Below are 14,157 nucleotides of genomic sequence, written 5' to 3'. Positions count from 1 at the left end.
CTATCATGGCGGCAGTCCACCAATTAGGGCCGCGCAACGCCGCACCTTCCGCGGTTTCACGGCAAGCTGGGTGCATACGTAACCAACTCCATTCCATGATTCACAACGCGCCGTGAAGGCTTGCGGGAGTAGACTACGACAGGCGCGCAATAAACCCCGGTTCTTTCGGATTCCAATTACACGTCTGTCTCACTCGCAGATACGGATACAGACTGAAGCGCAACCATGGAGGGCGGAGTAGATATGGATGAGAGGGTCGAGACTCCACCCAGTGCCGAGAGGCAGGAACCAGTCGCAGAAGAAGAGCAAGAAGAGGGGAACAAGTTCCAAAAGGCGATCGGCGCATGGAGAAGTGCGAATTCCCGTGACGCATATGATACGACTAGGCTAACAATGCGCCAGACATCGACCTCACCACTCTCATTCCGCAGCTCGACACGGTAGCCTCGGATCTTGTCGCACACCAAAGAGACACTCTCACCCAAAGGAAGGACCTCGCGCAGAAGACCAAAGACTTTCGGAAACTCGACGATGCAAGCAAGCTCAGCGACATCAAGGGCCTCTTGAAGTGTAAGCCTCCACTTGCGCAGCTGACTGAGCTCTACTAAGCCAGATTCGCAGCATACCAGAATTTCATTGATCTTATATCCAACCAGTCCAAGACGGTACAGGCTGCCTTCTTCCAAGTCTACTCGCCGCTCTCTGAAGCACCCGACCCATATCCTCTCCTCGAAGCCTCCGTCGACTCGCTTGTGACCTCCGAAGAACTCGTGCCAAAGCTCACGTCTGAGAACGAGCGCCTACAGAAGACGGTAGCGAAACTCACCACACAACTCGACGATTCAGACAAGAAGTTGGAGGAGGAGCGGACGGCACGGAAAGCCCTCGAGGACAGCCGAGACAGCAAGATCAAAGACGTGGAAGCGTCATGGTCGGCTGTGCTGAACGAGAAGCAGGACAACTGGGAGTCAAAGGAGAAGAGCCTGGAAGAGAAGGTCGAGAACCAGGACCGACTGTTGAAGGAGCTCAAGGCCAGTTACGAGGTCTCACAGCGACTTGGTCAGGGTGAAGCGTCTGAAGAAGAAGGCGGTCGCGGTGCTACTGCGGCGGAGCTTGAGATCGTTAGCTCAGAGCTCGAGCGAACAAGCCACCGACTGGCAGAAATCACAGCACGGAACGAGCAACTACGCCTCGAATTGGCCCAGTCTGCATCTGCGCCAACGCAACAGGTTGCGGTTGAAGACGATCCGGCCTTCCTGCGATTACGATCCGAGAACTCATCACTCCTGCGAAAGCTCGAGAATGCGCGCTTCGAAAAGGACTCCGAACGAACACGGCTCGAGACAGAGACACGAAGCTTGGAACGGGAGATCAAGTCGCTGAGGAGTGAAAAGGAGGCTCTTCGCGAGAAGGTGCAGAAATGGGGCGACTATGAGAACGTTAAGCAGGAGTTGGAAGTGCTAAAGGTAGGTTTTTCACATGATACTGTTGAGTCCAAGCTGACCTGCGGTAGTCAATCGAATTCGCAACAGGCGATGACGACGACGAAGCCACCGAGATCGCCCTCTCGCAGAACAGCACATCAGGCAAGGGCAAAGGCGAAACACTGGAACAGCTCCTGCTCGCTCGCAACAAGAAGCTCAGCAACGAGCTCACCGTCATGCGCGTCTCACACCAAGACCTGCAGAGCAGGCTAGAAGCTCTACAAGAAGAGCTCTCAAACACAAACATGGACCTGGAGAAGTCCCGCCAACTTAACGAGACACTAGAAGCTGATCTCGAGAAAGTCCAACAAGAAGCCACAAACGCCTTCGACCCCTCTGGCATGTCCGTTGCAGGAACCTACGTATCGCGTTACCCGCAATCTTCTTTCGGCGGAGGACGACGAGGCCGCTCATCGCCCACATCGTCCATCATCTCCGGCTTCGACAACTCTTCGCAAGCACCCACACTAGCCTCTCTACGTGCCGGGGGAGGAGGAGAACCCATGGGCGGCGGCTCCGGCATTCTCCCCATGATAACCGCGCAACGCGACCGCTTCAAGAAGCGCAATTCGGAGCTCGAAGCCGAACTGCAAAAGTCTTACCAAACCGTCTCCTCCCTCCGAAGCGAAATAGGCGCGCTACAAAAAGACAACCTAGACCTCTACGAGAAAACTAGATATGTGAGCAGTTACAACGCCGTCAACAGAGGCCCCGCCTCAAGTGCCTCAAGTTACGGCGCAAACCCCAATCCCTCTGCCATTAACATCGATTCTGGAGGCAGTGGCTCAACAGTCGACACCAAATACCGCTCAGCCTACGAGTCAAACCTCAGTCCCTTCGCGGCGTTCCGGGGCCGCGAGAGCGCGCGTGCGATGAAGCGCATGCACCTCTTTGAACGCATGGTTCTGCGCGTTACTAAATTCGTTCTCCAGACGAGGACGAGTCGGAATATCTTTGCGGGGTACCTGCTTGCGCTGCATTTTATGGTGTTTTATTTCTTGTTTAGCTTTGAGGCGGGGGCTGCTGGGGGCGCGGCGGTTGTGGCGGGGCCGAGTGCGCCTGGTGGACCTGTTCCTGGGCCTGAGGACCCCGGGGTGTGGCATAATGAGGATGATGGGACGAGTTGAGGGGGGAGGGATGAAGTGTATTATTAGGATGGGTTTCGGGTGGGCAAGGGGTGCTTATTTGTGGTATGTGCCTTGGGGGCTTGGGACTGGCGGCGATGATACATCAAATTATTCATCAGGATTATCACTGATAATAATGATGAATAATTTGATGTTATCAACGTCGCCAGTTCCTACTATCCCGTCCATGGCACAGCGACCATAATAGGCCTTTGCTGTACTCGGAGACCCAAAAGCGACCATTTGAAGAGCCTTTCCTCCAACAATTCTATAAGTCTCACGTCGATCGAGAAAGGGATCGATGATCAGCGATCACTGTGGGGGTTTGGATCTGAATATAGGCGCTGGGATCTTTTTACAGAACTGAGATGCCTTATTCGACTTGATATTCCTTGTAGCATGAGGTACAGTGACAGTCGATCAATATGGACCCGATGTCGAGCATCCTCCAAATAGTCTACTGATAGGCTTCATAACGAAAGCAGAACCAGTACAGCATATGCATATGACATTCCTTAGCACACTTTGATTAGCAAAGATTGGACATGCCGACCTAGAGCCTACCACATGTCAAAACCACTGTTGTGTAACCATTTTGATATCGCAGCGCATCGGTATCTCGACCACCCGCCGGCGGCTGGCAGATGCTACCCGAGCGCAACGAATCATCTCGGAAAGCCGTGTCCATACAGGTCCATGGTTTCTTCGTCCTTATCCTGTGACCTAGATTGGCAGAACTGGAAAGAACAGCAAAACATCGTTCCAAACAACGCAAAAGTGGCAAACCATTCGCAAGCGCGAAGGACGTATCGCGGTTATGTATAGCAGAGAGCGTACTGCCCTCAGGGCATCTGAGTGGCCATCTCAAAAAACACATGGCGACACGCCATCCCTTCATAATCCGTCCATCTCGATTCCTCCCACCTCGTTCCTACAACCAGCAGCAAAACCACTAGAATAGCATGAATCGAGAGAAACACAGATGGCGACACGCTTCCATCCTCCAGCTTCCTTGGTCCTTCTAGTGACAGCAAGGACAACCGCTCTCGAGCGTCCCCATCCAACGGATGTAAACTGAGAAACGCAAACCGGGAAAACGGCCATGCAAGTGCGGAATGTCAAACAAAGATCCCCGCTTACCCATCTGCCCAATCCACCTGCACGACATTGGTATGTCTGGCCAGTGACCAGCGAGCCAAATACAACGCATCCAATCCACAATGCCAGTCGAGAAAACCAGAGACCTGTTCGCCGGCCGCTGGCTGCCAATAGCGAAGCGCCGAGATATCGTTCGAGGATTCTAGCGCTGGAGCCCTGTCCAGGCCCGTTCTGGTCTCTCATTGGCCAGCCTCCACCTTATCCCTGTGAGTAGCCGGATGAGGTATATTAGCTGTCATTTCTTTCACCTACCCGTCGCTGCATGCAGAGTATATTAATAGTCTTTTTATGTGGATGCGAGTGTATTTGGGGTGTTTGTACCTTCTACATCTGGTTTGGCGGTGCGGGAAGGTGCAGGTGGGTATTTGCGACCAGCGACGCCAGCGACGGGTGGGTACAGGGAAGTTGTACTGGGGGATGTGGTAGCTTGGGTACTTGCCAGCTGATGATTGCGTGACTAGGTGTAGGACGGGCGGCTCTGCGGGTAGTGGGTGGGAGAAGGAGATAGAGGGAGGAGGGAAGGAAAGTGGAAGGACTGGGTGTGGAGAGGGCGGTTGATTGTGGTGGTTTGTGAGGGTTCTTGGTTTTTTGCACTCTACCGTAGTAGGTATGCAGGTTCTGATCGCGTGCTGATTTCCAACTTGCCAGACTCGAGTCTTGCTGACGCTGGCAAGACGTGTCCGTGAAGTTTCCAAACTCAGCGCAGGAAGGCGGGCGACATCCGTCTCACTTCAACATCAATCATCAACTATCTATACTCACACACCCACAACACAGCCCCAACTCCAAACATCCACCTCCCCCATCAGCACATCATCAACAACCCCTCCCGACGATCACAGATCTGCCCATCTCCATCTCCATCTCGCATCAGCACCTTAACCCTCTACCCCATTACCAAATTACCAACCCCCTCCCGTCGCAACCCCCAAAATAGCCATCTCGCCAGCCGATCCCCACGGGCGTTTACAGCACTAACCCCCAAACCCGGCTAGCGGCCGTCTTAACCACCCCCAGGCGCGCTCGGTAGAGCAGCGAACCACAACGCACCCACCATCTCTCCCATCTTGCACGAAACGCTGTGAGCCTATCACACCCCCGCCAGCTATATTTGGGGTCTTTTCCAGCCTGCACTAGCGGACTAATCGAGCAAAGCGAGCGAAAGCAGTGGCTGGAAGGGCGAGTGGGACACGGCGGTAAACGGTTGCTCGGCTTCGCAGACTCTGTCGCGTGTACTATGGATGGATCTGTGTGGAGCGGGCGACTACGCGCTGGGGGTAGGGATAGCGATGGCGCAAAACTGGCTTTCGTTTCGTGTAGTTCGTAGCGCGGTGTTTGTGTGTATATAGGAAGATGGCATACACGGCCTCGTTGACGGTTCCCACATCCACCTCACCAACACAACACAACATCATCGCACTTACCTCTACAAGAGACCCGCTTTCGTCGTCGTCGCGTACTTTCCTTTGGGCTTCTTTCCTTGAATAGTTGTTTCATTTCGCTTGGGACTGTTGTTCGTTCTTTTCTTACACCATCTTACGGGTCGAGTCGCTTCCGCGTCTTACAATAGCTCAGCAACAACCAGTCTATTCCCGGAATACTATCATACCGGCGGCAAGGCTTACAGTACATTCCTGAACATCGTCTGGTTTCTGGTATAAACATCGACGACAGTCGCAGTCTTTTCGAAACATCACACAAGCATCCAAGACTTCACTCGGCAATCTACTCTGTATCAAGATCTATATTACACCCAAGACATACCAACCATGATCTTCACCAACACCCTCAGCCTCGTCTTGGCCCTGGCACCAGCCACTATCTTCGCCGCCCCCAGCCAGACCGTCGACTCGATAGCAGCTTTGATCCCCCGGCGAGACATCCCCGCGGTCATCTACAAGGAGCTGTTGAAGACAGACTCACTATGTGATCTATCCAACGTTGCTCTCCCTGCTGGTACGTCCCTCCATCCCCACCACCAACCATCCAAGAGAAACATCAACTAACACCCCGTAGCACCCACCCCCCTCGCCGCCCCCGCAAAAGGCACATCCCTCCGGCACATCGCCATCGGCCGAGGCACCCAAAACTACACCTGCGTCGACTCCTCCTCCTCCACCATCCCCAAAGCCACCGGCGCCATCGCCACGCTCTTCAACGCGACCTGCGACGCCGCCCGCCTCAACGTGAACATTCTCGGCCAAGTCACCGATCTAGCGCTCAACTACGCGATTCCCACGTCCGCAGAGGCAGACCAGCGTCTCAGTGGGCACCACCAGTTCACCGCCGCGGGCGTTCCCCTCTTCATGCTTGAGACGGACAAGAACAACTTCGGTCGTGTCGAGTGTGCGGTCAATGGGAAGAGTGCTGCGCCCACGACTGCGACCAAGGGAACGAATGGTCTGGGTAGTGTTCCGTGGCTCAAGTTGAACGCTACGGTTACGGCTGAGGGTCAGGCAGCTTGGGCGTACAATGAGGTTTACCGGATACACACTGCGGGTGGTATGGCGCCTAAGGACTGCAGTGGGATTGAGGGCAGTTTTACGGTGGAGTACAGTGCGCAGTACTGGTTTTACGCTTAAGTCGTGTCGGGTTGACTGATTGTTATTCCTTTTTCTTTTCCGTCTTCTTCTGTACAAAGCATTTTCATCGGCGTTGGGGGCACAGGGATGGGGGAGTACCCGGTTCAGCGTTCCGGTATAGCATAGTAAGCCTATCTGGATACGGGCTTCAGTTAGTAGTTAGCATATACCATTCTCCGCGATTCTCTGTTCATAGCTCATAGTTGGGCGAACAGTAATCGTACTATTCAAATCACAAAAGCCGTTGACACGTCATCGTCTCGCTCTTTTCAAGTGATGTCTTTGTGCCATCTCTCAACTGTCTTCCGGTTCCTCCCTCTTCGGCTTCCGATGCCTTGAGCTTCTCTTTCGGAGTAGTGTTCCCTTTTCAGGATCGATGTCGGGTACGAGCAGCTTGTTGACTTCTCCTTTCGCCTGCATGACCTTCTTAGGCCAATCATAGCATATATCGATGCGTGATCTGGGTGCGAAGATTTCCAGAACGAGGTAGATGAGGTAGTCGACGATGACGCAGATGCAGAAGAGTTTACCTGCCCAGATGCCGCAACCAAAATACCTCTTCAGCCGCTCAATGAGTGCGAAACTCTGCACTCCCGCTCGACCACGTGTTGCACTCCATGCGCCGGCTGCCCCTGCGCCTTGGTAGAAATCGCTGTGACTAATTACGCCGCTGATGCCGTCGTATACCCTCTCTGTTCGCTGCGCAATGTCGGTCCAGGAGTACATCTGCTTTACCTGATTATGGAAGAGCTCGGTCCTGACCTTTCCAGCTCGCAGTTTGGCGATGGCACGGCCTGTTGCTACGACTAAATCGTCTTCTTCGGGTGCCGCGAACTCAACCATGTGGGTGGGTAGCACTTCAGGGATACCTCCGACTCGAGTCGCAACGACGTAAAGCCCACATGATGCAGCTTCCACAATGACGGTTCCGAACGCCTCTGTCAACGAGGGGCAGAGATAGATGTGTCCGCGTACCATCACGTCTCGGACTTCTTCATGGCGGACCGGACCGATCATGAGAACCTTGTCTTGCAGCACGTTCCGCTCAATCATCTGTTCGAGATCAATAGCTTTTGGCCCATTTCCAGCGATGATGAAGCGAACGTTCGGGTTCGCAGCAACAATGTGGGGTATAGCAGCGACTAGCAGATCGGTGCCCTTGTTGTAGTATAGCCGTTGTATGACAATGACAGTGATAATCTCATCAGGGCCCATTGGCTGTCGGGGACCAGGTGCCTTCTTTGTATCTTTTGGATCGACCGAATCGTGGGACAAAGGACGGAAGTTCTCTGCCACCACCGCGTTGGGTATGACAGAGACCATGAGGGGGTCTAGCGAGGCTCGAAGGACGGTGTTCTCTTTGCTACAATGTGTTAGCAGCTGCCAGCCCTGAGAAAGTACCAGTGAAGACATACCAAGTATGACTGACGCAGATGACATGATCCACATCACTCAGGGTAAACTTGAGAAGCTTGTTCGTAAGTATGCTTCCCGCATCAGCAAATCCAAAGAGGCTGTGATCCGTGAAAACCGTCCTCAGCCCCATAGTCCTCGCATGCAGAATCGCCTCGTGGCACAGACTACTGAGACTAGCATGGCCGTGTACGATGCCGATATTTTCGCGGATGACGATGTTTCGGAATATGGGAAAGAAGGAGAAGACGGTCGGGAAGGTGGTTTCGCGGTATATGACCCAGAAGGGAACGTAGTAGACTTTCAGGCCGTTCGTTAGGTAGCGAACACCGGTTCGGCCCGCGTAGGCATGTGTTATAACGATTACTTTGTGGCCGCGGTCGATTAGTTTCTGGGGGTTATTAGATGTGAGCACAGTGGGGCTTGATGATCGGGACCTACGCTGGACAGTTGGTACATGTGACTTTCGACTCCTCCTACGATTGATGAGTACTGCGCCGAGTCTCAAGACGCGGCTAGGTGCATACCGGGTTGAGGGTAGAAGTTGTCGCTAACCATAGCGATATTGTACGGCATGATGGCGAATTGTGAGGACTGGCACCTCGAGTCTGCTCAAAAGAATACATCGCGCTCACATATGGGCGCAAATGAAAGGTACCATGGGTGTATTTGGCGGGGAGCGCACCCAGCTGCAATGTCGCGAACTCAGGGCCTCGGCGCGTCACCTGTCGGCGTTTGGCGTGGCTGGAACTCCGACTAAATTTCCAGGGTCCATAGATTTTCTAAACTCACCATCCGCCTGTCGCAAACGGTCGCGGATCCCTCCAGGCTTCACTTTGAGCTGTCGCAACCCGAAATATCGCAGGATCCCTTACATCATGTTTCAAAGACGTTATGTGCCGCCCGCGGTTGTCGCCAAGAAGCAGCCTTCACCTCCCGCGCCCGTTGTCGCAAAGGCCTCCAGCCCTGTAATTGCTACGAATGAAGAAGTCGCTGCCTCAAGTCCCGAGCCCGTAGAAACCAGCCCGGTAGCAGAGGCGAAAAAGACCATCAAGAAGCCCAAAAAGAGGAAACGCGAAGCCGAGGCCGCCAAAGAGGAGGATGATGAGATTTCGAAGAAGCACAAGAATGTCTTCTCCAAATTCGAAAAGGCAGCGAAGCTAGCTGAAGCCAAGAGTCAAAATGCAGAGGAGGAACCTGCGAAGGATCCGCAAGAGGCAGGAGAGCTTCATGACCTCGAGCCTATGCCGCAACCCGCACCGATTCCCGAGCCCGTTTACGAACCCACCTTCTCTACCCTTCCCACCTGGCTCGCGCAGCCTACTACCGTCGAAGCGTCGAAAACAGTCCCGTTCGCCGAATTGGGTGTAGATTCCCAGTATGTCAAGAAGCTGGAAAAACAAGGCTTCAAGGACGCTTTGGCGGTACAGACTGCGTTGCTACCTCTGCTACATCCCGGCTTTGACCAACACTTGGGCGATATATGTGTGTCGGCAAAGACTGGTTCTGGAAAGACGCTAGCATATCTACTCCCTGTTATCGAAGCGCTCAAAGACCGTACCGTACCTGTCCTATCCGCCATCGTCGTAGTACCAAGCCGGCAGCTCGTCAACCAAGCCCTACAAGTCGCCGAGGACCTGTGCGCTGGAACAAAGATCAAAGTGGGAACGGCTTTGGGCAATATCGCGTTTGCGACGGAGCAGAAGCAGCTCGTCAAGATGCGACCGCAATACGACCCAAGGAGAGCACATGAGCTGCAGGAGAAGGCTTCTCGACAATATCAGACAGGCTTTATGGAACGAGGAGGGTTGTACGACGACTTGAGAGCTATGCCTCTCGATCACGTTCCACAATACGACTCGGGCGTGGATATCCTCATCTGCACACCGGGCCGACTGGTTGAGCACATCGAGCACACAACAGGCTTTCTGCTGAACAGCGTGCGCTGGCTTGTCATCGATGAGGCTGACCAGCTTTTGAATCAAAACTTCCAGGGCTGGGCAACCGTGCTCATGGACGCCCTCCACGGTGAGACTCCGGTTGACTTCATGAACGCTCAAGAGCGGATACGAAAGCGGGAGCGCGACGCCAACTCCATCTGGTCCATGGCATTGCCTGCTCGAAGGCAACTTACCAAGGTTGTTCTTTCTGCGACAATGGAGAAGGACCTTACGAAGCTGGGCACGCTCAAGCTGAAGCGACCGAAACTGGTAGTCGTACAAGACGAGACTACAGAACTACAGCCGATGGAGACTGAAGAGAACGTGTTCGAGCTGCCGTCTACACTAGAGGAGTTCGCATTACATGTGGGCGATGGTTCAAACAAACCATTACACCTGCTTTACGTACTACTCAACTACGTCTACCCAGGTACACTGGAATTATCAAAGCCTTCCTCAGACTCCTCAGACTCTTCAGACTCGGATTCATCCTCAGACAGCGACTCTGAGTCCGAATCGGAAAGCCGTGCAATCATATCCCAACAAACCGGCCGCGTCCTCATCTTCACCAAAAGCACAGAAAGCGCATCCCGCCTATCCCATCTCCTCAGCGCCCTCATGCCCCTCTTCGCCACCCACATAAAAACCATGACCCGCGCCCTAACCGCAGACGCCTCCCGGAAGCTCCTCAAATCCTTCAGCTCTGGCGCCACCAAAATTCTCATCGCCTCCGACGCCGCGTCCCGCGGTTTGGACATCCCCGATATTACTCACGTGATCAACTACGATCTTCCTACCAGCATTACGAGTTATGTGCACCGTGTGGGCCGGACAGCACGTGCGGGTAAGCCGGGAGAGGCGTGGACAATGTTTACGAAGACGGAGGCGGCGTGGTTCTTGAAGCAGGTGGCTAAGGGGGATGGGATTAAGAGGGGGGGTAAGAAGGTTAAGAGGATGGAGTGGAAGGAGAGTGCTGTTACGGCGGATGGGAAGAAGAAGGCGTATCGTGCGGCGCTCAAGAAGCTTGAGAGTGCTGTTACGGGCAACGCCGACGCAGAATAGATTCGCAAGGAGAATGCACCTTTGACTTGGACGCAGCCTCAGACTCAGACTTAGACTTGGAACGCAGGTTGAGACTCACTCAGGTTCAGTCTCACTCGCACTCAGATTCAGACTTGGGCTTAGACTTAGACTGGGGTCTGGTCTTGATTTGCGGCGAAATGCATGTTGTTGACCGCAACAAGTTTGCTTCGAAGATAAGGCAGCCGCCAACTTTTCTTTCCTTTTCCAGATACCCAATCCACAGCTAGTATCGGAGAATTTCTGTGCTTGCGCGTACCAAGCTTCCTCAAGCAGCTTGGCTTTGCTTGATACCATCCTCTACGATCGACAGATGGCGTGGAGTGACATGCGCCAGCAACGACTTTGCATCGCAATGGGCAGGTGATAAGAAACTCTAAACCCCCGAGCATCGGCATAGAAGAGTATCTCCAACGTCGATAGGACATGAACAACATTCCGCAATCCAGCCTGGGGGAGCGCCAACTCGCAAAGTGTGGTGCTAAGCATTCTCCTCGGCATGCGTGACCAAGCTTGATGGTGCTTGATACCATTCTGCTCCGTGGTGTAGTGTGCTTGGAATGTTGCGGATCACGTCCTGAATTGGCAGGTTGGAAGCGCAAGCGGCCTTGTGATGCGCAATTGGCCGAGCTCGAGATTCGCGATTTTGTGGGCAAAAGTGACCCATGCTGATGATTGGTCGTGGCATGTGTCTTTGCGACATGAAAGGGTTAGCTGGGCCAGGCGGGAAGGTCCACTAGGGCCGGGCCTACACTCAACCTCTCCCATGTGCCGTCTGCAGACGCCCGCCCTTCAACCACACCACCCATCGCCACCTCCCTAATGCAGTCCGCCGCCGCTCTTATCGCGTTGTTTGCTAAGTTACGCTGTTAATTAATCATGCGTTAACAGCTACCAATCGGCTGGACGACTCGGCGAGTTTTTGGAGGCTGGACATCGGGCGCAAGGGCAGATGTGACTGCGCTGTTCGCCGGCAGTTGGCCTGCTGATCGCGAGCTATCCATGGTACTACGGCACGTTTGCATGCGACTATCGATACCAAAGCATATGTCAAGCGGCGAACGACAGCCATGCAGCCACGGTGTAGAAAGCATGGACACACGTTGACGACATTGACGTTATTGACGGATGTCCGTGTTTGCATGACCAACACACCTCAGGCCATCTCCAGGCCGCGTTTCAAACGGCTGTGGCTGTCCCGCTCCCTGCAGCATGATAGCGCCAAGCGTGAAAGTGGCATGCTTGGTAGCGCGCTTCGAAGCTTGACTGGCAGGCACACGCACTACACAACACTGGGGAAGCACTAACCCGCCACTTAGCGAACAAGGGACGCTATACTATGGCAACTTTCATTCCAGCAGTCACCAATAGCCATGAAGATTCGGTACAGTACTATTAACTTGCCACATTCTTCGAAACATACCTCGGTCCCGCCGTTGCTACGCCTGCGGAACCTCACAGCCTGCAATTACACGATGTAGTACTACGGACACGCCGCCACGCATTCGGTCCTACACTCGCGCAAGATGGTCACTTCAGTCGCAATATCCGATCTACAAGGGCCGTCGCCTATCCCAAGCGCCCTTCTACCAACACCCGGCTCCGCATGCACTTGCGTGACCGACGCCAAGTCTCAATGTAGCAGGTAAATGTATGAAACGCGGCGCCACCGCCTTGCGAGCATGATCGACCTGCCAAGATAGGACTCGTTACCATGAGTGGTTGCGGGATCTAATTTCAATGTTGATCGTTTACCCCACTATGATCCTACACTACGCCTACGATACCAATAGAGGGCGGCGTAGACAGATCGAACAGGGTAACGAGCACATCATCGTCATGGACAAGACTTTATGCCGCGCCTCGTTGGCATTGCTTGGTATAAAGCCAAGGCATCTCCTCGCCTCTATTGCTTCTGTACCGGCTTCGTCTTCTCTTCAAGCCTCTCATACAGGCTTCAGCTACCACTGGCCTTTCACCCCTCGCTCTTCTGCCGTATCAGATAGTCCATCGTTATCATGCCTTCTTTCGCCCACCTCACGGCGGCGCTCGCTTTTGCCAGCACTGTTGTTGCCACACCTGTTCTGCGTATGTCAAACACTGTCTCGATGAGAAGCTCCAATCTAACACGTGATTACAGACAAGGGAAACTCCTTCTCGGTTGAGCAAGTTCCTCGCTCTACCTACCTGAAGAACGGACCCGAGCAAAAGATCAAGGCTCTCCGCAAGCACGGCAAGGCTGTTCCTCAAAGCCTTGTTGAGGCTGCACAAAACAGGGCCAGCAACACTGTTGTCGCCGCTGCTGCTGCCAGTGGATCAGTGCCTGCCGCTCCCAATGACGCATATGACTCGGCATACCTGAGCCCGGTCACTATTGGCAGCACCACTGTCCACCTTGACTTCGACACCGGAAGCGCTGACTTGTAAGTCACGATGGGGCGAAGTGCCTATCCTCATATAAGACCCACATCTAATGTAACCACAGGTGGGTCTTCTCGTCTCTCCAAGCCAGCTCCCAGACCGCCGGCCACGACTACTACAAGGTCGATGCCTCCAAGGTCAAGAGCGGCTACTCCTGGAAGATCTCCTACGGCGATGGCTCAGGTGCTTCCGGCAAGGTCTACGCCGACAAGGTCACCGTCGGTGGCGTAACAGCCACCTCTCAAGCCGTTGAGGCCGCGACCTCCGTCTCCGCGCAATTCTCACAAGACGTCGACACGGACGGTCTGCTCGGCCTGGCCATGTCCACCATCAACACAGTGCAACCCCAGCAGCAAAAGACCTTCTTCGACACCGTCAAGTCGCAGCTCGCGTCGCCCCTCTTCGCCGTCCAACTCAAGTACCACGCCGCCGGCACCTACGACTTCGGCTACATCGACAAGAGCAAGTACACGGGCCCCATCACCTACGTCGCCGCCGACGACAGCCAAGGTTTCTGGGGCTTCAGCGCCTCCGCCTACAGCGTCGGCACCACCACCACCACCAAGTCCGTCTCCGGTATCCTCGACACCGGCACAACCCTCATCTACACCGACCCCGCCATCGTCAAGGCCTACTACGCCAAGGTCTCCGGCGCAAAGAACGATGCTACTCAGGGCGGTTACATCTTCCCTTGCACTGCTACCCTCCCTGATTTCTCCATCACTGTTGGTGGTGTCAAGCAGACTGTTCCCGGTAAATACGTCAACTATGCTCCTCTTGATGATGGTACTGGTGCTTGCTTTGGTGGTATTCAGACTGATGACGGTATTGGCTTCAGCATCTTTGGTGACATCTTCCTTAAGAGCAAGTACATTGTTCACGAGATGGGCAGCTCGGGTCCTAGACTGGGTTTCGCGCAGCAGGCTGGTATTTAGATCAATCATGTGTGATG

At 54.1% G+C, this 14,157-nt stretch overlaps 5 protein-coding genes across 5 annotated transcripts; 4 read left to right on the top strand and 1 right to left on the bottom strand.

Annotated features, from left to right (window-relative positions):
• Positions 1 to 225: 225 nt before the first annotated feature.
• J4E86_008425 (uncharacterized protein) lies at positions 226 to 2,611 on the top strand (the record flags this gene model as incomplete). Its single annotated transcript, XM_051448937.1, has 4 exons — positions 226 to 352; positions 403 to 570; positions 622 to 1,466; positions 1,514 to 2,611. 4 exons carry the CDS (start codon positions 226 to 228, stop codon positions 2,609 to 2,611), a joined length of 2,238 nt encoding a protein of 745 aa, XP_051299934.1.
• Positions 2,612 to 5,538: 2,927 nt separating this feature from the next.
• On the top strand, positions 5,539 to 6,351 carry J4E86_008424 (uncharacterized protein; the record flags this gene model as incomplete). The annotated part of the gene is made up of 2 exons (XM_051448936.1): positions 5,539 to 5,725; positions 5,786 to 6,351. 2 exons carry the CDS (start codon positions 5,539 to 5,541, stop codon positions 6,349 to 6,351), a joined length of 753 nt encoding a protein of 250 aa, XP_051299933.1.
• Positions 6,352 to 6,645: 294 nt separating this feature from the next.
• GPI3 (Phosphatidylinositol N-acetylglucosaminyltransferase gpi3 subunit) lies at positions 6,646 to 8,340 on the bottom strand (the record flags this gene model as incomplete). The annotated part of the gene is made up of 4 exons (XM_051448935.1): positions 6,646 to 7,714; positions 7,767 to 8,155; positions 8,206 to 8,240; positions 8,292 to 8,340. The coding sequence occupies 4 exons, from the start codon at positions 8,338 to 8,340 to the stop codon at positions 6,646 to 6,648; spliced, it is 1,542 nt and encodes a 513-aa protein (XP_051299932.1).
• A 302-nt stretch (positions 8,341 to 8,642) lies between these two features.
• J4E86_008422 (uncharacterized protein) lies at positions 8,643 to 10,766 on the top strand (the record flags this gene model as incomplete). The annotated part of the gene is made up of 1 exon (XM_051448934.1): positions 8,643 to 10,766. One exon carries the CDS (start codon positions 8,643 to 8,645, stop codon positions 10,764 to 10,766), a length of 2,124 nt encoding a protein of 707 aa, XP_051299931.1.
• A 2,036-nt stretch (positions 10,767 to 12,802) lies between these two features.
• Positions 12,803 to 14,140, top strand: J4E86_008421 (uncharacterized protein; the record flags this gene model as incomplete). The annotated part of the gene is made up of 3 exons (XM_051448933.1): positions 12,803 to 12,872; positions 12,925 to 13,207; positions 13,270 to 14,140. 3 exons carry the CDS (start codon positions 12,803 to 12,805, stop codon positions 14,138 to 14,140), a joined length of 1,224 nt encoding a protein of 407 aa, XP_051299930.1.
• Between the last annotated feature and the right edge of the window lie 17 nt (positions 14,141 to 14,157).

The sequence above is a fragment of the Alternaria arbusti genome, assembly GCF_024043155.1.
Source record: "Alternaria arbusti strain BMP 1465 chromosome Unknown scaffold_13, whole genome shotgun sequence".
NCBI classification, from domain to species: domain Eukaryota; kingdom Fungi; phylum Ascomycota; class Dothideomycetes; order Pleosporales; family Pleosporaceae; genus Alternaria; species Alternaria arbusti.
The sequence above is the reverse complement of the archived record's forward strand: the minus strand, read 5'-3'. Positions and strand labels throughout refer to the sequence as shown.